This window comes from Bos javanicus, chromosome 4, assembly GCF_032452875.1.
Source record: "Bos javanicus breed banteng chromosome 4, ARS-OSU_banteng_1.0, whole genome shotgun sequence".
NCBI classification, from domain to species: domain Eukaryota; kingdom Metazoa; phylum Chordata; class Mammalia; order Artiodactyla; family Bovidae; genus Bos; species Bos javanicus.
In genome coordinates this window covers 46,885,843-46,908,232 of record NC_083871.1, presented here as the reverse complement: position 1 = coordinate 46,908,232, position 22,390 = coordinate 46,885,843, and the positions used below count along the sequence as shown (strand labels likewise).

General features: G+C 38.3%; 1 protein-coding gene and 1 pseudogene across 20 annotated transcripts in view; both read left to right on the top strand.

The window, feature by feature from the left end:
• SRPK2 (SRSF protein kinase 2) overlaps window positions 1-22,390 on the top strand; it is a 247,745-nt gene that overhangs the window by 185,169 nt on the left and 40,186 nt on the right. For all 20 annotated transcript variants that reach the window (XR_009735873.1, XR_009735872.1, XR_009735871.1 and 17 more), the window contains 4 exons: window positions 11,840-11,948; window positions 12,553-12,640; window positions 12,869-12,956; window positions 15,400-15,506. Coding sequence is in view for 17 of the 20 variants with exons in the window: in XM_061413919.1 (XP_061269903.1) it covers window positions 11,840-11,948; window positions 12,553-12,640; window positions 12,869-12,956; window positions 15,400-15,506 (392 nt within the window). In the remaining 3 variants the exon portion in view is untranslated. The remainder of the gene's footprint in view (window positions 1-11,839; window positions 11,949-12,552; window positions 12,641-12,868; window positions 12,957-15,399; window positions 15,507-22,390) is intronic.
• On the top strand, window positions 16,017-16,933 carry LOC133246026 (large ribosomal subunit protein eL8-like; annotated as a pseudogene).

The window sequence follows — 22,390 nt, the reverse complement described above, 5'->3', positions numbered from 1 at the left end:
GTGATTTTTGGATGTGGTGGGTTAATCTTGGAAAGATTGAAGGCACATCTTTCTTGCTGAACAGTGGAGGAGGTTTCATATGGCTTTTGGGTTTAGGAGAATAAGGACAGCATAATGTGTTGTGTAATGCATTGCTCCAAAACTTGGCACACTGGGCCAGCTTTTAATTTTACTTATAAGTTTATGGATCAGGAATTTAGAAAGGGCAAAGCTGAAAGAGGTTTGTCTCTGCTTCATGAAATATGGGGCCTCAATTGACACATTCTCAAGGCTGGAGACTAGAATCATCTGAAAACCCATTATTTGCAAGTATTGCAAGACCAAGACTGCTGATGGGTGTGCCTCTCTGCATTTTTTCCACGTGGCTTGGCTTCCTTATAGCATGGCGGCTTTGGGGTGGTCTGTCATCTTATCTGGTATCTCAGTTTCAAAAGGAAATGTCTCCTTTTCAGAATGGAAGGTGTGTGTTGCTTTATGACTTAGCCTCAAAAATTGCACGTCCATTTCCATTATATTCTATTGGTTAAAAGCACATCAAAAGCCCATCCAGATCTACAAGGAGAATTAGAGTCTATTTCTTGTAGTAGAACTTCAAGTTTCCATAAGAGCCAGTGGTTTGAGAGATGCTGTTGTGACCTTCTTCGGAGAGTACAGTCTGCCAGAAGAATGCCATATGAAATTAGTAAAAGGATGTTGTGCACTTTACATTATGTACAGCTATATTTTGATATAATTACTTAACCATTTTTCCTAAGACGTAAATTCATCTAATAGGCTTTTTGTCTGGTGCAGATTATAAGATCTAAAGCCCACTGACTGTATCTAACTTGCTATGTTGGGTACTTACCGTAGGAATACGCACAAGCTGGTACATGAGTTAGGTTTTCTGATGATGATTAAACTGGAAAATGATAATTACTCTTGAATTGTAAAACTAGGTGGGGCTTTAGAATGAGGCTTGGAAAGCAGTTCTGTTTTTCATTTATATGTCAAAGCACTTTTACTTACTGCATTTGTAGTCACTCATCTATAAGACCCATGTTCTTTTCCTGTTTTTTAAATTCCTTTAGAAATAATAAGAATTTGGATAATTCACAATGAATTATTCTTCATTGTTTACAAGAGGTATGACGTACACCTGGGAACATGCCTGTAGTTGTGTGGATGAGTTAGATGTTGCTGTGTGCTGTGATTAAACCTGCTCATTCATGAACGGTAGAAGTATGAAATAACAATAGGTCTTAACTTATTGAAGGAACTTAGTCTTTCAGCTGTATTTTGATGTCTGAGTGTATAATTATGTCCTTTGCTTTTATATGGACAGGTAAGTGTTGTCAGTTCTTTTATTTTAAAAATATTTTTGTTCCTAAAAGAATGTTTTATTTTGTTTTTAGTTGTGAAAGAAATCTCAATATTTCTCAGGTATCTTCTGATTTCTAAACTCTACTTTTATCCAGTTCTCATTGCAAGATCCTTTGTCTTCCCAGTTCATAATTCAATATATTTTATTTTTGCTTATCCAGAACATAATTAAGAACTGAGAAATGAGCCCCAAGTCTTTGAGTTCACATGAAGTGTCCAAGTTCATGTACTAAGGCTCATGTTTACTGTGGAGGAAACCCCCTGTTAAGATCTCAAATAATGTCTGTTTACTCTTCCTCTGCCTACCAAGCAAGTAAAGATAAGGCTAAGAATAAGAAGGAAGACATTAAAGCTATGAAAATCATTGTAAAACCCGGTGAACATTGCAGCCTTAGCTTGTTTGATGTAGTGATAAATTTTTTTAGGCAGGTAGACTCATCAGGGGTTAAAAGTCAGATTATTATCAAGCTTTTGTACAGCAACATTTGGGCAAGAGGTCAGTGCAAGTAAATTTTATAATACCTTTATTGGAGCAATGGTTGATTCCTCTGTCAAAGATACATTGATAAGACAAATGGCTGTGACTGGCACTGTGTACTTAAACAATAGAAAGTATTGGCAATGGATACGAAGTGTGTCCATTAACTATCTTTAATTGTAAATTCTAAGATTTATAGAGTATTTATATACTCAGAATACCTTCAGTGAAATTGAACACTTAGTTGTATGTGTATGTTTGAGAAAAAAAGTCCGTAACTCAAATTAGAGAGTCAAGTAAATCTGTAGACTGGACCACTTGAAAACGGCCACTAGCAATCTGATCTGATGGTAACTCCTGTGCATTTTAAGAACTCCTGCCAATAACCCACCCACCCCACCTGCCCACCAGGGTGTATTTAAAATGCTTTTCTCTAAAGCCTTTTTCACTGGATTTAGAAATGATTCAGGACTGCTCTAGACTATAGAATGTAGAGATTGGGCTTTGAGATTCTGGCCTGACCCCCACGATGTGAATTGCATTTCCACTGTGAGCTCTGTTTTCTTTGAAGCTCTTTTCTGTCAATTTTCGGTGTATTTTTTTAAACATTTACTTATTGCTCTAAAGTTACAGTACTAAAAGGAGAAGAAATCTAGATTATTGATCATAAAAGCAGAAGGAATCCTTATTTTTATTTTATGCTGTTTAGAAGCAGATTCTAATTTTGCAAACATATGGAGCTGTTAGTGCACTTCTGCCCCTGAAATGTTTGTAGATCCCCTGATCGTTATGTTCAGCATCTTATGGACATTTTCATAGCTCAATATCTTTCTTACTAGTTCGTAAGAAAGATTTACTTACTTACTTACTTATTTACTTACTTACTACTATACATTTTGATTTTGCAGTGTGACAAATATAATTTTTCATATATGCCATTCTCTTGGTAGTGTTTTTATATGATACAATTTTACATTTAGATTATTAGTTCATTTTTCTCCCATCTAGTCTAAGAGAAAATTATATCTTTAAGGATATCCTGTCTTGTTAAATTGCTTTTCACAAATAATAAAAGTCTGGAATTGTACAACTGCTCTCATGGCTCTTCACAAAGACCATCAGTGTGTCTCTTCAAAAAATATGCCAAAATTTTGTTGATGTGGATCTGGTTCTCTCATGACGTTGCAGTCAAATCATGAGCTGGGGCTACTGTCAGCTGAAAGTTTGACAGTCCCAAAGGATCTACTTCGTTTCCCTGCTCTTGCCTGCTCAGGTGGTTATTGGGAGGCCTCACAGGGCTGGTCGCAGCAAAGTAGCCAGTTTGGCGGGGGTGGGGAGGGCACCCAGGGTGCCTAGCAGAGAAGCCACAGCCTTATCTCTTGGGAGGTGACATTAAACTTGACTGCTGAATGTCTTGATTCTCTTATAAGAATATTTCAATCTTTGGATAAGTCATTAATAAAAAGGTGAGTTAACTGTCATGTGGCCATTTTGTTTTATGTAGAAATATCAAATCATTGTGTTCTGCGCCTTGAACTAACATACTGTTGTAGATCAGTTATACTTCAATAAAAAGAGAAAAGATGAGTTAGTGTCTTTTCCTTCCTTTTTCACTTTGGGTCAGTTAGTTGTACCATCTTAAGTGCTATAGACAGTACTCTTAACACTGGCCTCAGTTCAGTTCAGTCGTGTGTGACTCTTTGCAGCCCCATGGACTTCAGCACGCCAGGCTTCCCTGTCCATCACCAACTCCCAGAACTTGCTCAGATTCATATCCATCGTATCAGTGATGCCATCCAACCATTCCATCCTTTGTCATCCCCTTCTCCTCCTGCCCTCAGTCTTTACCAGCATCAGGGTCTTTTCCAATGAGTCAGCTCTTCGCATCAGATGGCCAAAGTATTGGAGCTTCAGCTTCATCATCTGTCCTTCCAATGAATATTCAGGATTGATTTCCTTTAGGATTGACTGCTTTGATCTCCTTGCAGTCCAAGGGACTCTAAAGAGTCTTCTACAACACACTTTCAAGAGTCTTCTTAGATTCAAGGGATTAGATCTCATAGACAGAGCGTGGCCTCTGACTCACAATCTGTGTCATTAGTCACAGTGGGTTTGGGTAGTGGTGAAACAGTAGTCAACACTTATGGAGCACGTAATATGTGCCCAGATATGGTTTTGAGAAAGTGAGGTGTAGGGGCAAGTACCCAGAGAGATAATTTACTCAGTGTCACTTAATGAGTAAATGCTACTGCTGTGGTTCCAAGTCAGCATCCCTGAATTTAGGCACAAGTCTGTACAAGTAATTGATAAGGAGGCAAAGGCCTGAAATTATTTGTTGGCCTTTGTATTAACATTTCAAATGTTCAAGGTCTCTTATTCTGTTTACTGCAATCACCGTAGCTCAACTGCAAAAATTGTTTCTCCATCTGTCATATTTATCTTTTTAAGGTCATAGATAAATAAGGATCCTTTGTCTCTGGAACATTTGTCTCTGCTCTTGTTTTCCCTCTACAGCCCTCTCCCATTTATTAGTGTTACAGGAAATAGTTGATGTAATAACAGATTAATCTACATTCAAGAGTATTTAAATAAGTTTTCCCTATTGAATCTCCCCCAGTCAGAAGGGAGTTTAGCAGTTGTGTCATAGGCTTCATAATTGCTTATTTAGGGATAGATTTCTTGGGCTATTTTTTATACATTTACACATCCTGCTTTGTGTGTGTGTGTGTGTGTGTGTGTGTGTGTCCATGCCACTTTGTGGCATGAGGAGCCACGGGGTCTTATTCCCAGACAAGGGATAAGACACTGTGCCCCCTCGGTGGAAGCACAGTCTTAACCATTGAACTGCCAGGGAGTCCCTGCCTTTTTATATTCAGCATTATTATTAGTGTTTCTACTGAGGTTCATATAATCTCTACTTTACTTTAAATTACTAAGGAAAATAGTGTTTCCTAATTTCAACAAATTTTTAGTTGATATACCCTACAAACATATTTCTTAGAACTGTTATGTATGATATGACTGTCAAACATTAAGAAGTTTGTGTATGATATGATTTTAAAGCAGTAATCTATTTTCTTATTTGTTTTATAACCTGAAAATCATGGTTACTAAAGAATGGTTCAAAAATTTTGTTTATTAAGGTCAATTACAATAGATACTTATGTAACATTGATGAACCATTTACAACTTCTTGTATTGAGAAAATCCATTCTGCTTAAAATGCCAGTTTCTATTTTATATAAGAGTTTTTCTGTATTCATTCACAATTCCATACAGTTAATTCATACTTAAATCATCATAAGGAAAAGGGGTACATATTTTAGCTATGCAGGTCAAGAAGTGACAGTTAGAACTGGACATGGAACAATAGACTGGTTCCAAGTCAAGAAAGAAGTACGTCAAGGCTGTATATTGTCACCCTGCTTATTTAACTTACATGCAGAGTACATCATGTGAAATGCTGGGCTGGATGAAGCACAAGCTGGAATCAAGATTGCTGGGAGAAATATCAATAACCTCAGATATACAGATGACACCACCTTTATGGCAGAAAGGAAGAAGAACTTAAGAGTCTGTTGATGAAAGTGAAAAAGGAGAGTGAAAATGTTGGCTTAAAACTCAACATTCAGAAAACTAAAATCATGATATCCAGTCCCATCACTTCATGGCAAATTGATGGGTAAACAATGGAAACAGTGACAGACTTAATTTTGGGGGGCTCCAAAATCACTGCAGATGGTGTCTGCAGCCATGAAATTAAAAAACGCTTACTCCTTGGAAGAAAAGCTATGACCAACCTAGACAGCATATTAACAAGGCAGAGACATTACTTTACCAACAAAGGTCCATCTAGTCAAAGCTATGGTTTTTCCAGTAGTCATGTATGGATGTGAGAGTTGGACCGTAAAGAAAGCTGAGCACCAAAGAATTGATGCTTTTGAACTGTGGTGTTGGAGAAGACTCTTGAGAGTCCCTTGGACTGCAAGGAGATCCAACCAGTCCATTCTAAAGGAAATCAGTCCTGAATATTCATTGGAAGGACTGATGTTGAAGCTGAAACTCCAATACTTTGGTCACCTGATGTAAAGAACTGACTCAATGGAAAAGACCCTGATGCTGGGAAAGATTGAAGGCAGGAGGAGACGGGGACGACAGAGGATGAGATGGTTGGATGGCATCACCAACATGATGGACGTGAGTTTGAGCAAGCTCTGGGAGTTGGTGATGGACAGGGAAGCCTGGCGTGCTGAAGTCCATGGGTCACAAAGTGTTGGACACAACTGAGTGAACTGACTATTTTAGCTGACGGGTGAATACTTCATCATAATAGAAAGAGCACAGTGTTTGGAATCTGGCAGAGCTTGATTCTAATCCTGACTAATGCTTCCATCCTGGGTGATTGTGGACTAGTGTGTGTAACAACCCCCCCACCCCCCACCACTACCAACACACATACACGTTCAGTAGAAATGGTGATAGAGCATCCCAGTGTTGTTTGCCTTAGATGGTATCATAAACAAGAGTCTAGAGTGGGCCCTGAGCAGGTTTTTCATTTATTTTCCCCTTTAACCTGCTTTTTAGAGTTTGTTTCTGAGCATCTGGGGTCCCACCCACATGCATTATCCAGGCCTGCGACAGAGCCTGTCTCCCCTGCCCCAGTGGTTGGAGCCTGTCTCCACCTGCTCTGGGATTGCCTGGTCATCCAGACAGCTCCTCACACCACCACACATTTGGAATGAGCAAGAGTCAGGTTGAAAAATGGCATTCTTTTTTATTATGGAAATTCTCAAACATAAAGTAATTTTAAAGAATAATTTGGGGAATCCCTGCATTTCATCTATTTAATTGTCTTAAGAAATGACTTTGTTTATGCTTTTTTCCTTTTTAAATTTAAGGCAATTAGCATTTGCTATTACATTGGTTATTATGCTGCTTTAATCCTTTTCTTATTTTTTAAAATTTTTATTGTTTGGGCCACACCGTGTGGCTTATAGGATCTTAGTTCTCTGACCAGGGATTGCAACTGGGCCACAGACATGAAAACACTGAGTCCTAGCCACTGGATCACCAGGGGAGATCCCTTTCCCATCTTTGGTTAGATTTATTCCTCAGTATTTATCTATCTATCTATCTATATATATATATTAGGATTATGTCTTTGTGATTTATCTTTTTTTAAAATTTATTTAGTTTTTGGTTGCTCTGGGTTTTCGTTCATTCACACAGCTTTCTCTAGTTGCGCCAAGTGGAGCCTTCTCGTTGTGGTAGCTTCTCTTATTGCGAAACTAGGGCTCTAGGTGCATGGGCTTAGTTACTTCGTGGTATGTGGGGTCTTCTCAGACCAGGGATTGAACACATATCTCCTGTATTGGCAGGTGGATTCTTTTTTTTTTTTTTGGCAGGTGGATTCTTATCCACCGAGCCACCAGGGTAGTCCAAAGTATCATTATATTTTTAACATTTCAGTTTCTCATTGTTTATTGCTGATATCTAGAAATACAGTTGTTACATCTTGAGCTTCTATCCTCCTATTCTCTTACTCAGTAGTTTTAGTAACCTTTTTGTAGATTCCTTCACCTTTTCCTATTGCCATTCAAGTTGTCTATGAATAGAGATATGTTACTGAACACAAGCAAGTTCATGTGCTCCACACAACAGTGAGACCAAACAGACTGAAACAGAGTTTCAAGTAGAGAAAGGTTTATTGCAGGGCTGAGCAGGGAGACTTCAGGTCCTTGTGCTTCAGAAAACTCTGAATTCCCTGAGGGATTTCAGCAAAGCATATATTTAAAGGCAGGGTAAGGCCAGGCTGTCCCAGGGTGTGTGATCTCCTCACGCACAGTTCTGTGGTTGGTTGATGGTGACCACGCCTTAGGCACCAATGAGTGTGGGGGCTACCTGCTCTTGATCATCAAGTAGTTAATTTCTGACATTTGGTGGTGGTTTTAGCATCTGAAAATCTTAGGTATATGCTTGAGGTACTATTATCTGGGTACTTCAGAGAAGAGTTGTGGCACAGGATATAGGGGAGGGGTCTGTCCCAGGAAGGCCCCATAAGGGCCTCTTAGGTTACAGATAGTTTTACATCTCCCTTTCCGTTTATTTTGCCCAGGTGTGCTGACCAGAGCTTCCAGGCCAGTGTAGAGTAAAAGTAGGGAGAGTAGTCTCACTCACCTTGTTCCTGATTTTAACAGTTAAAGCATTCATTCTTTCACAGTTAGGACTGATGTTATCTGTAGATTTTTCATAGATGTTCTTTTTGTCCTGCTTTGTTGAGAATTTTCATCAGGAATGCATGTTGAATATCGTGAAGTATTTTTTGTGTGCTTGTTGATCTGATATATAGTTTTTGCTCTTTTGGTGTGTTATTTGTGGTGAATTACATCTATTGATTTTTTAATATTAAACAACTTTTAATTCCTGGAGTACTCCCTACTTGATCATGATGTATTATCCTTTTAATATGTTGTTTAATTTGTTACATCACCATCAGAGGGCTAAGAAACTAGGGTCAGTGAAAAAAATGATACTTAATATTTTTTGCTAGAAAATAGTTTGCTGAAAATTCTTCCAGGCTTTTGTCTATGAGAGAGTTCTGAACTTTTGATTCACTGTTCAAATTGAACCTGTCTTGTGCTCAGCAAGGAAAAGGGAGTCATCTTTATCCTGGCCAACAGTTCGCCCCAGATAGCTGAGAAGGATAGTTTCAGAATTGTTTCTTTTGAAGCTTTCCTAATAAATGGTGCAGGTAGAGCTTTAGTTATAGTTTTTTGGGTGTGCTTGGGAGATAGGAATCGGAGTGGACTTAAAAATTGCTTAACAATCCATTCTTGCTCGCTTGTATTTGTAATCCAATCTAATATATATTTTTAAAGACTAAAAGGAAAACTTTGGGAAATTCCCTGGAGGTCCTGTGGTTAAGACTACTGCCGAGGGTGTGGGTTCAGTCCTTGTTCAGGGAATTTAAGATCCTCCAAGATGGGTGACATGGCCAAGTTTGTTTTGTTTTTTTTTAATGAAGAATAAAAGGAAAACTTTTAAGTGATGAATGCATGATTTATAATAAATAGTGTAAGTCATGAAGTACAGTTGTATCAGCCAAACCCCTAAGTCAAGGGAGTCATCCATTGCTGGACCCTTTCTGGTTCTCTACCTGATGCCGTCAGCAGGGTCCTCGTGTGGCACTGCTGTTACCCTGTGCTCCTGTACTGAATGCTGGTGAAGAAGCAGAAGGAGGGGGCCTTGTCTAGCCTTTGACTGTTCTCAGGATTCCTTTTGTGTGGACAGTGTTGTGTAGGACACAGGGTTTCCTCTGCCAGTAGCCACCATGGTATGTATTGTTTGCTCATTGCAGGGAAGTGGAGAAGAGAACTCATTTTCTCTTAATTCCCTGGATGCTGAGGCAGTTGGTGAGGTCTGCTGTGCGAAGATGTGCTCCACCCTCTTGGCAGACTGAGAGTTACCATTCTGTGAGAGGAGACTGAAAAATGTTTGGAAAGACTGTTGCTTCCTGTAGAAATCAGGAAATTAGGATTTGAGAATGCATGGACTCAGATTTGAAATTGTGTACATCAATTTTCAAAATAAAAATTAGGATCAGAGCTAAGATTTTGTATGCTGCGTGGCAAGGCCAAAAAGAAAAAAGTTAGGATATGTTTGATACTTTCAGTTGTTTTTATATTTTTGTTTTAAGATTTACTTTTATGCCCCTCTTGTTTAGTTGGCCTTTTTTTTTGCATAGTATTCTTAGTGTAAGTGCTCCTGAGATAATGGGACCACGCTAGTAATTTCTTCAACTTTCAGTCCTATTGAGAAAAGGAACAGCTGCGCTTCTGCTGTGATTATTACTGGAAATAGTGCCCGTTGACTGTAGCTCACATGAACCCACCCTGGCTGTTCAGGAATTCAAATCTGAAACATACAGTAGTGGTACAGGTTTCTTCTCTTTACACATAATTAAATTAGTTTTAAATTTAGAATCTTTCATGTTAGCGATAATATGCAATTAAATGGTAAATAGCTTTCAATTAAACTATCAAATGTTCCCGTGTAATAAGACTGGGAAACAGTCCTCTGGGTATTAAAAATGGAATGCATTTCTTACTGGTGAACAAAGCATGCTTTGGAGTCAGACCCAACTTCCAGCCCTGAACCAGCTACTTATGGTCCCTGAGACTTTTGTCCAGTTCAGCAGTGTAGAAATTACACTGTCTGCTCTGAGTGGTTGTAAGAAACAGTAGACATCAGTGTTTCCTAAATACTTTGTGCTGCAAAATGTGTCTAGTTTCTTGACGAAATGGTTTTGTGTGTCTGGAATTTGTAGCATCTTCTCTGCTCTTGGAGGTTCCCAATGTGTGTTAAGACACTGGGCTCTGAGGACCCCTTTGGTCAAGAAATTTACTCTCTTTGTTCAGCTTAGCATTTCTCAGACAGAACTTCTCCTCCCTTCCTCCTTCCTCACCCCTGCTTGCTCGCATTGTGGAAGGTCTGCAACACATGTTTCAGTTTACTTTTGTTTCAGTGGATCATGATTTTGGAAATACAGTGCTTAGCACAGTATCCCTAGTTTACTTGAATAGTATTCAATTTCTTTTCCTCCTTTTCATTGTTAATTTGAATGATTTAAACACTGTTGTGAACTCAGAGCCCACTTGAATTTGGTGTAGCCTTGTATGTAAGTAATAAGACATTTTTTCTTCCAGTTTTATTGAAATAGAATTGACTTAAGCACTGTGTGAGTTTAAGCAGTACAGCCTAATGGCTTGACATGTATATATTGAGAAATGATGACCACAATAAATTTAGTTACCCATTCATTCATTTAATAATTTGTTATGTTTTATTCCTAATTTATTATCTTTCATTTCAGTTCTTCTTTTGCCCCAAATGTTGTTACAGACTTTGAAAGTTCATAGAAAGTTCTTATCTAGTTAAATTCCTGCTTTAATAATTCAACGCAATTTAAATAATGATAACATTTATAATACTTCTTGAACTACTACTCCTGCCCTCCGACAGATATATTGAGGGTGTGGTTTAGATGCTTCCTGTTTTGAGCACGAACCCTAGGCATGAACCATCCTTACCTTTCTTGAGGGATTTGTAAGAATTCTGAAGATTTAAAAAATGAGAACATCTTTGCAATTAAAAAAGAAGCAGTAGATATTAAAGAATAAAATGTAGAAAAGTTTTTTTTTTTTTTTTAGGAAAAAATTGGAAAAGATAGAGGAAAAAAATAAAATAGAGATAAAAAGAATAAAAGAGTAATTTTATAATCCAGAGATGTTTGCTGCTAAATATCTTTATCTTTCCAGACTTTTTCTTGTGTGTTTCACCAAAATGGTATCATATTAGGCATGCTGCTTTGTACCCCGATCATCTTATTTACAATGCAAAGTGAGGTCATGTAGACGCCTATGAAGCATTCTTACCTCCCCAAGCCCACCTTAACACTGAGTGCTCTCTCTTGCTCTCCAACCTGTTTCCTGGCAGGAGCATGAGGTTGAGGACAAGTGGTGAGAGAAGCAAGTTGTTTTGGTGGGTAAATTGTCATATATCGTATACTTCCTTATTGGTATGCAGAACTATGCTGAGTACACATCCTTTGTTTTGGTGAGTTGTGTTACACTGACCCCAAAAGATGTGCATTTAACTTACTGGTTAGAAATGTCCAGAGTTGGAATATACATAGTATATGCACCTAGACTTTAAAACCTCCAGTTACTGTTACGGTGTGTTGGGTTGGTTCATTGCTTTTTTAAGGTAAGTTTTTAAAAAATGAAGAAGCCTGAAAGAAAGACATAGGGCATTTTTCTCCTGATGAAAGATGCTCTTGAAAAAATGTTATATTATTAAACATGTTTCAAATCCAATTTTACTATTTAGAGATTTATTTACTGGTATGAACTGATAAGGAAGAAAGTGTTTCTATTACTATTTTTCTGAAAAAAAAAAAAAAGAAAAAAAATTTTCTTTTTTTTTTTTAAACAATCATAGGTGGCTATCATCCAGTGAAAATTGGAGACCTCTTCAATGGCCGGTACCATGTTATTAGGAAGCTAGGATGGGGCCACTTCTCTACTGTCTGGCTGTGCTGGGATATGCAGTAAGTGCTCCTGGTCGTCTGTGCTGTTGATTCCTGGTCTGGTTCAACATCTTTATTTTATAACAAGCTATTTAAATATTAACTTTCTTCTGCTTTTATATCTGAGACTTATTCTTTGTAATTGCACCACACTCAAGTCATATAGTAATTCATCCATACCAGAAAAACATTTCAAATATAAAATAATAACATATATACCTTTCAAATTCGTGGGTTTTAACTTTTTTTTTAAGCTATGATCCATAATATGAAACTGTCTTCTTATAGTACACATACACATGTGTAGTGTGTGTAAATTGAAATAAAAGTTTTAGAACAATACTTGATCTTAACCATATGTGACGATGAACTCTGATATTTATCTAGTGTGCCATATTTTTATGAGGACAGAACAGAAACAAAAAGCAAAAAAGATCTACCATGAAGCCACTGCTTAACTTTGGGCCCACAATTTGAAAAGTACTATTTTAAAGGAAAGTATTAAAAGTTTCTATTAATTAGAGCTTATTAGAGTTCATTATAATGTTTAGTTTATTAGTCTAGTTTATTAGTTGTTACAGTTAACACTTCTGCTGTTAATATTTTTTAATGTATTTTTTCAAAGGGGAAAAAGATTTGTTGCAATGAAAGTTGTAAAAAGTGCCCAGCATTATACAGAGACAGCCTTGGATGAAATAAAATTGCTCAAATGTGTAAGTACTACAAATACGTGAATGATATAAGAAAGGTTAATGACAAAATTTTACAGAGAAGTTTTTCTGAATTTTACGAAAGTAATTGAATTTATTATTTAGAAATTCAAATACTGAATCTTTTATTTTTTAAAAATTTTCTTTTATTAAAATAGTTTTGGTTGGTATAGTGGAAATGACTTTCAGTCTTAAACACTTCTGTTCTTGAATTTTTCTTTCTTTCTCTAGGTTCGAGAAAGTGATCCCAGTGACCCAAATAAAGACATGGTAGTGCAGCTTATAGATGACTTCAAGATTTCAGGCATGAATGGAATACGTATCCTTTCTGACAGTTCTGTTGCTGCTTAATGGCTGAATTAATATTCTATTTTTCTTCTCAATTAAAAAAAATGTAAATATTTCAAGCACTTATAAACTTCTGTTTGCTCTGCTGCATCACTCTCCACATGAAACCTCTAGTGTCACCGTATTATATGATTTTTGAAAGATGAAAGCTTCTTAATTATAAAGATGAGTTGTTCCTTTTGCTTTTTGAATATGGCAGCCTTCTAGTTTTGGAGAAGAAATGTGTCTTACAAGTGGAGCAAGGGCATCTCATGACCTCTTTTTCTTGCTTCTGGTCAGTTGTTTGCACGCTTAGTAGTTTTGGAGGTGAGGCTCAGCAGGGTGAATGGGTGTGGAAGGACTTATTTTCTCCTTCTGCCTGGGGCATTACTAAAGGATAGCCCAGGAGTGGCAGTGACAGCAGAGTAACCTGTAGCTTAGTGTTGTTGGCACAACTGGAGAGAAGAAATAATGTCTTTAGTTTCCAAAATGCTGTTTCCATATTCTAGTATTGGATCCTCTGACTTAGCTCTTTGTGTGATTGACCTAGGCAATGCCTTCATTTCCCAAGGTTCAGGAATACTGGACTGTGTATTCATAGTCCTTTGAGGGATGAGTGCCAGGAGTGTGTCAAGAGGGTCTTTTCCTCCTTCCTGACCTTTTATTCTTTCCTTTATCATCTTTGGAACAAATCCAACATTTTGATGTTTGACCTGTTGAAGCTTCAGAAAGCTGAGGGCAAACCCTCTCCCAGCTTTCACCCCAGAATGACATCCTGTTTGTGCATCTGCTGGGTCCTGATTCCTCCGGGAAGCACTCCCCTCACACCTTGTGATTTGAGGAGGTTTTTATATTTCTTCTAGGGATTGGTTTCGAGGACATTGGCAAATTCTGGTGACTGCTGATGTTGCCTCTTCCTTTGCCGTAAGATCCTTTCTGTTAACTTCCCTTTTGATAGATGGAAAGATGGAACTGGTCCTCTGTCCTGCTCTCCAAGTGAGCCTGTTTATGGTAGGCAGGGCGGCCCTTCCTCTTGCATAACATTTGGAATGTTGTTGTTAAAACAGCTGATAGAGAGTTTCTTTGGAGGAAACACCTAATTTGTAGGTCAATGGAGTTGATTTTTGATATATACACTCCAGCGGCTATCAGTGCTTTTAGAATACTCTGGTGATAATTTAGAAACCTTGGGCTGTGGCTCTGTGTCTGCTATTAAGTTTAGACCTTGGTTTCCATTTTTTTTTTAATGAGTTTGGGATATAGTAAGGAACTTCTCATTTTAGATCATCTATACATAAGTCTGTAGCACATTTGTTTTCCAGTATTGTAGAAATATTTTTCTTATTTTTATTAAAGATATTTAAAGCAATAGTTACTATGATGATGTGGTTTTAATAGATCTAGATATTACATAAAATATTAAATGACCTTTTTATAGTCTATATATAGGCCCTAAAGGGTTTCAGAGCCATTCATTTCTGTATGAATGACATGTTTATATTTATATGAGAGACTTTGATGGGACATAGTTCTGGAGGGCCAGTGGTTGACTAGAATTTCTGTTTTTTAAAAAAATGACAACAGATGCCTGAAATTTCATTATTATAGGTTGTTCTTATGACCATGCCATGTCCTAAATTGTGATCATACATTCTTAAAAACGTAATTAAGAATTTGATCTAGTGACCCAGTGAAAGATATTATTGAAGGAAAAGTTTACTGTGTTTGGTAAATTTCTGTTTTATAAAATGTTTTATGTGATGATTGGATAAAAATTTAGGTAGGCAGGCAGGACACTTAAGAGGGGCGAATTCTCTTGTTCTTTCGCTTATGGGTTTCTGTGAGGTTTCAGTCTTGCTCATTTTCGTTAAGGCTTATTGTCAGGAGGAGTGTGCTGGACAGAGCAAGCCCACAGGTAAGTATTGTCGAGTCATGACTCTGCCACCTTTACCCTGTGTCAGGCAGGAAGGGTTCTTTAAACTCGCTGAGGTTTACTTGCCTCATCCCTCCCATTGTTATGAGTACACATTAAATCCTATATGGTACATAGTAAGTATACTTAGTAAATGTTAGATTTTTCTGTTTAGGTGAGAAACAGTAAGCAGCCATTTTTTTCTTTTTAAATTATTTATCTTGGCTGTGCTCGGTCTTCGTTGTGATATGCGGGCTCTGTAGTTGTGGTGCACAGGCTTAGTTGCCGCATGAGGGATCTTAGTTCCTGGACCACGGAACGAATCTGTGCCCCCTGAATTGGGAGCATGGAGTCTTATCCATTGGACCACGAGGGAAGTTCCACACTTTTGTTATTATTGATAGTATTGATGTTACACTTTATAAAGAACTAATTCTTTTGCCAAGTACCACAGTGATTCTGCTTTTAGTAAGTGTGTCACTCCAGGAAATGTATCTAGAAATGATCCTTAACCCTGTCCCAGATGTCTGCATGGTCTTTGAAGTGCTTGGCCACCATCTCCTCAAGTGGATCATAAAGTCCAACTACCAAGGCCTCCCAGTACGTTGTGTGAAGAGCATCATTAGACAGGTGAGACTTATGACCTCAAGCCCCATCCTGCATATACCTAACTGGTCAGCCTTTCCACACAAATTACTGTTTGTTTGTTTAAAAATATTTATTTATTTTGCTGTGTTGCGTTTTAGTTGAGGCACCCAGGCTCAGATAGCCCCAAGGCATATGGGATCTTAGTTCCCCAACCAGGCATTGAGCTGGCATTTCCTGCATTGGAAGGCAGATTCTTAACCTCTGGACTGATAGGGAAGTCCCAAATTACTGTTTTGTTTTAAATAAAAATAAAAAATACATACACAGACACATATCTCCCATTTTAAAGATACATATATTACAGCGCTTAACACTGTGAACTTGTTAAATCAATTTTATATTGATATTTACTTAATGATAAGCTATTCTGTCTTATGAAGAGAGTAATATGTAAATGTAAAACACACGTTTCTTTTGGTATCTGAATCTTTTTTCACATAAATGATTCAGTAAAATAAATTGTTTTATCCAATATCATTTACAAAATGTTCCACTTAAAAGATAACACAGATAGCTCTCTACGCCAGCCCTTCAAGATGCCGAAGGGAAAGAAGGCCAAGGGGAAGAAGGTGGCCCCGGCCACGGCCATGGTGAAGAAGCAGGAGGTCAAGAAGGTGGTCAACCCCCTGTTTGAGAAGAGGCCCAAGAATTTTGGCATTGGACAGGACATCCAACCCAAGAGGGACCTCACCCGCTTTGTCAAATGGCCCTGCTACATCCGGCTGCAGTGGCAAAGGGCTATTCTCTATAAGTGGCTGAAAGTGCCTCCTACAAATTAACCAATTCACCCAGGCCTTGGACCGACAAACAGCTACTCAACTGCTTAAGCTGGCCCACAAGTACAGACCAGAGACAAAGCAAGAGAAGAAGCAGAGGCTGCTGGCCCGAGCTGAGAAGAAAGCTGCCGGGAAAGGCAACATCCCCACCAAGAGGCCACCTGTCCTTCTAGCAGGGGTCAACACTGTCACCACCCTGGTGGAGAACAAGAAGGCCCAGCTGCTGGTGATCGCTCACGATGTGGATCCCATCGAGCTCGTGGTCTTCCTGCCTGCCCTATGCCACAAGATGGGGGTTCCCTACTGCATCATCAAGGGCAAGGCCCGGCTGGGGCGCCTGGTCCACAGGAAGACGTGCACCACCATAGCCTTCACACAAGTCAACTCGAAGGACAAGAGTGCCCTGGCTAAGCTGGTGGAAGCCATCAGGACCAATTACAACGGCAGATACAATGAGATCCGTTGTCACTGGGGAGGCATGTCCTGGGGCCGAAGTCAGTGGCTCGCATTGCCAAGCTGGAAAAGGCAAAGGCCAAAGAACTGGCCACCAAGCTGGGCTGAGTGTACACTATTGAGTTTTCTGTACATAAAAGTAATAAAAAAGATTCTTCAAAAAAGAAAAAAAAACAACAACACAGATAAACATGTAATGTGTTGTTTTTATTTGCTATTTCTTAGTATTTGGATGAAGGGTAAATGAAAGATAATATAAGGAATGCTTAAGTTATGTAGGGAATATTTGTACTTTTGCCTTGACAAAAAAAAAAGACCCTTCAGTTAGGATCTGTTTGAGTGATGATACTTAAGCAGATGTTTATAGAATGGAAGTATCCACATATGGAAGATCTCCTTCTGATAGGAATGTTTCCCAGATTCAGTTTTCTGCATGGAACATACCAGTCTTTGACTCATTGTCCTTAAAGCCTAAGGTAGGAAAGTTGTAGATATGTCTTATTCTGGATTACCTATTCTGATGTAATGGATAATATCTGTGGCTATTTCTGCAGTGTAAGTAATATCAAGGAGGTTGCTTGGTTTGCTTGAGAAGAGGACTAGGTGGTTTGGTTCTCTTTTTTTGGTCCCATGGCCTAAAACTTGAGCTAGATCTGCCGGAAGATTCTATACCTGAAATATGGACCTTGATCCAGAATTCTTAAATAAGAAAAGAGTCAGGGAATGATTCACAGTTAAGGAATTGTGAATTTTAAGATGTGAGTGTCTGAAGAAGAAGCTTCCTGACAGTTGTAGAGGTATTTGCATGTTGGCATATGTGTGTAGGTTTTTAAATTTTTAAAAAAAATTTGAACCTGAATTTGTTTTGTTAAAAGCACCCTAGATACTGCTTTTGAAATTGTGTATAGGTCACTCTGTTTATTCAGTATGTTGTTCATCTCTTTATTTACCTTTGCCTTTTTTGTACTGCAAATTGGCAGTGTGTCTTCTAACACTGTAGATGGTACTTGAGAAGAGGGGCTATACTGGCTTACCCGGGAGGACTGCACTCCCACACTGTAGTGTGCGTGTGCGTGTGCCTGGTGTGGATCCATGGGTAGCTTTTGTTTAATATATCTGTTCCCTTGTAGGTTTTAGATAGTAGCATTTTAACTCATTATTTTAACATGCCTAACATCTCAAGTGAAAAAAACAATAACTTTCCTTTGATTTAGACGACGATTCATGTTAAGGGAAATGTTAATTGGAGTTTTTTGATCCCCAAATGTCCCTTTGGTATATATAACTATTAGTGTCAAATCTAAACTTTAAAAAAAGAAATCTAGTTAAAATATTGAAAAAATTTGTTATCTAATGTAAATTTCCTACTTTATCTCTGATAAATCCTGGAAATCTTGAAAGATTTACATATTTTTTATTTTGATGGAAGAAAAATGCCCATTTATTTTTCTTGTAGTTAAAATTAAGAAAAAATGTACATTAAGAAATAACTTACTATTTATGACAATTCTTATTTCTAAATATGAAGTTAAGAAAGCATGTGAGTATAGTTTTTTTAATTGGAGTATAATTGCTTTACAGTGTTGCATTAGTTTCTGCTGTACAACAGCCTGAATCAGCTATACATATACATATATCTCCTCCCTGCTGAGCCTCTCCCCCCACCCCCGTCCTGCCCCTCTGGTCATTACAGTGCACCGAACTGAGCTCCCTGCGCCGTACGGCAGCTTCCCACTAGCTGTCTTACACGTATGGTGTATAATGTCATTGCTACTCTCTCAGTTCCTCCCCCCGCTTCTTCCCCCACTGTGTGCACAAGTCCATTCTCTATATCTCTATTCTTCCCTGCAAATAAGTTCATCAGTACCATTTTTATAGATTCCTATATATGCATTAATATACAATATTTGTCTTGCTCTTTCTGACTTATTTCACTCTGTATAACAGACTCTAGGTCCATCCACATCACTACAAATGACTCAGTTACCTTCCTTTTTATTGCTGAATATGTACATCTTCTTCATCCATTCATCTATTGATGGGTATCTAGGTTGTGTCCATGTCCTGGCTATTATAAATAGTGCTGCTGTGAACATTGGGATACAGGTTTTACATATTTTAACAAAGTACATAATTTCAGAAATAACAGCTTTGCCTACTGTTGCCTTAGGTGTCACCACAACTTAAGCTTGGCAGTGTTGGGAGAAGATGAATTAGCAGAGGAACTGTCAATATTTATTTTGTATTCCAGAATGGAAAACCAAAATCTTGCCATTCTTAGCTAATAAAAGTGTCTCTAAATCTAAATAAATTGTTCTTGAAGTGTATTGAAACTTTAATGCATACTTACTGAACAAATGATTTAATGAATGTAATCCTCACTTTAATTTATGTACACTGCTCCTTAGAGAGTAAGAACTCATGTAGTATTTTATTGGTCTAGAATAATTTCAAGATGGAATTTTGATTTTATGTGGTCTGCACTTAGTTCTTGTAGGCATTGTTAATAGAAGCTTTGTTTTGCTTTAATTTGATCCCATCTTTAATTTTCTTTAAGAAAAATACCATGAAATCTGGATTTTTTCCCCCTCTAAACTTATATCTCTCAAAGTAGTACATTGTTATATACCCCAGGCAATAATCTCTCTGTCTGAATTCCCTTTGAGTCATCCTCTGGGCTCAGTACTTTTGATTCCAGGAGGATCCTTTATTAATAGACCCACTCATCTCTGTCACTCCCCAGGATACAACAGAGTGGGCCAGCTTTCTAATATTCTTTCACTGTGCGGCCTCCTTCACCTCCGAAGTCCAGTGTGGCTAACAGTGTTTCACTCATCGCTGTTGCACCCAGCCCTCTCCCCTGGTCACCTACCATTGATCCCTTCTGGCCATGTATGTTTCTCGTGGTATTCTTTTTGTTTCCAGCACCACCTTCCTTGGTGGTCCTTATCACCTCACCTTTTCACTTCAGTTTATTCTGTTGACAGTTATTGTCCTCAGTAACACTTCACTTTAATAATTCATATCCTTATGTAGAAACCTTTAGTGGCATTCTGTTGCATGTTCTGGAAGATCAATATTGTTGGCTTTCATGAAGCAATGTATAGAGTGATGTAGAACTTGGGTGTTGGTGTCAGAAATAATTCTATGTGTCCTTAGGTTTCTGAATCCATGGATTCCACCAACCATGAATTGTAAATATTCAGGGAAAAAATTCGAGAATGTTCCAGAAAACAAATTTGAATTTGCTGTGCAGACAACTATTACATAACATTTACATTTTATTTACAATTATTTCTGTAGTAGTTACATTGTGTAAAATACTGTAAGTAATCTAGAGATGATGTAAAGTATGTGGGAGGATGTGTGTAGATTACATGCAAATACTGCTGCCCTTTCACCATAAGGGACTTGAGCATCTGGGGCTCTTGGTATCCTCAGGGGAGGGTGGATGTCCTGGAACCAAACCCCTGTAAATTCTGAGGGAATTTACAACTGTATACGCCACTCCAGCTAAAGAACTTTGGCCAAGTTACATAATCTTTTTAAGCCATAGTTTCATTATGAATAAAATGAGAATAATAATGGTACCTTCATTATTATTGTTAAGGTATAAAGGGATATTGCTATTAATAATTATGAATATTTGTTCAGTGCTTACTGTGTGTAAAGCATAATTTTAAGTACTTTGTAAATTTTAATGTATTGAATCCTCACAATAAGCCTGTGATACTGGGTTTTTGTATGCTTTTTCTTTTCTTTTTTTTTAAGGAAGTGGAACCTGCGGTTCAGTAATTTAGCCCCAGTCAAGAAACAACCAGTGTTTGTGGTGGAGCAGGAATTCAAACCCAGGTAGTCTGGGTTTGGAGTGTATGTGTTTACCATTTTTCCAAGCAACAAATAATATTTTTGGACTAGTACACAGCTCATGTCCAATAAAAGTTAAACCATGGCTCTTCTTATGAACCTGTTTAAGGTCTTCTACCATCTGATGAAAGTCCATGTTTCCCTTACAAACCCTGAATCAGCTCTTATTCCCTGGCAGGTAAATCTTTCCTTATTGATTAATTAATTAATCGTCTTTTAAATAGAGATTTGTTAGTGTCCTTCAGATACACAGTTTCCTTTCTAGAATCACCCAAATTAGAGTTTTCTTATGAATATTCAGAGATGTCCCAAGCATTTATAAACATACGCTGCTTTACCAGGATTTTTGTACATGATTTTTTTTTACTACTTTTCTCTAGGTTATTTAGAGAAAGTGCTTACTTTGCCATTTTTTTAAGCACCACATCTTTGATTCATTTCTTTTGTCCTAGTCTGTAGAAAATAACAATTCTTTATTTTCTACCATGTTTATAAAGACGCAACCAAAATTCCACTTCTATGACAAGGCTTCCCATACTCACCCATTAAGAGTGGTATTTCTTCCCTCCCCGGGGAAGTATGGCTGCAGCCTGCACTTGGTTCTTTCTTAATGATTGCAGAGCCTTATAATGTAAGCTAATGTTTCTTACCCCTGGCACTATTGACATGTTGGACTGGATAGTCCTTTTTTGGACTGGATAGTCCTGGGGCTTCCCAGGTGGCTCAGATGGTAAGAGTCTACCTGCAATACAGGAGACCTGAGTTCTATCCCTGGGTCGAGAAGATTCTCTGGAGAAGGGAGTGGCAACCCATTCCAGTATTCTTGCCTGGAGAATTCCAAGGACGGTGGAGCCTGGCCGGCTGCAGTCCATGGGGTCGCAAAGAGTCGGACATGACTGAGCCACTCACACTTTCACAGTCCTTTTTTGTAGGGGCATGTCCTGTGCGTTGTAGGTTGTTTAGACATATATGTGGCTTCAGCCCATTAGATACCTGTGTCAGCCGGCACCACCCCAACCGTGACAATTAAAGAATGTCTCTGAGCTTTGTGAAATACCCTCAAGGAGGCAAACTTTCCTTTCACTGAGAATCATTGCAATAGTGGGAAGTGTGACGAGTACAGTTAAGTTTTAGCAATAGATTTAATTTCAAACTCTGACCTTGACATTTGCTACTTTGTGACCCTGATCAAATTACTTAGCTTCTGTAGGCCTGTGTCCTCATTAGTCACATCAGGATGATAATACGTAATTTGTGGCTTTCTTGTGGAGATGAGTTTGGAGGGATTGCTGATAAAGCTTTTGGCATAGTGATCAGCACAGGATAGCTGCTTTGTCTGCCCAGCTGTATTGTGAGCACCCTGTGTCCCCAACCATGTGTTACGGGTTCCATATCTCTTTGTAGCTTCCTTCATGTTGTAGGCAGTCTGGAATGAGAGGTTATCTTTCCTTAAATGAAGTAAGAAATGTATGTTCCTCTTACTGTACCAAGTGGCTGACCTTTCTGTGATCTGACAGGCTTGTAGATAAACGTTCCCACTTAGTTTTGAAATGTCCCAGCATAATTGAATCACTTGCTTTTCCAGGGTTTCCCATACACTATTACCAATCCTTTGATCATTTTTTAGCTGTCCTCATTTAGTCCTGGTGACCTTGTGCAGGGTCGGGAGGGGCCATCCTCTGGTGGTGATGGTGAGAACACCCCCTTGCTTCCGCCCAGGCTGCTTCTCTGACCTCAGGTGGGGTCTATTCCCTCCCACCCCCAGCTTTC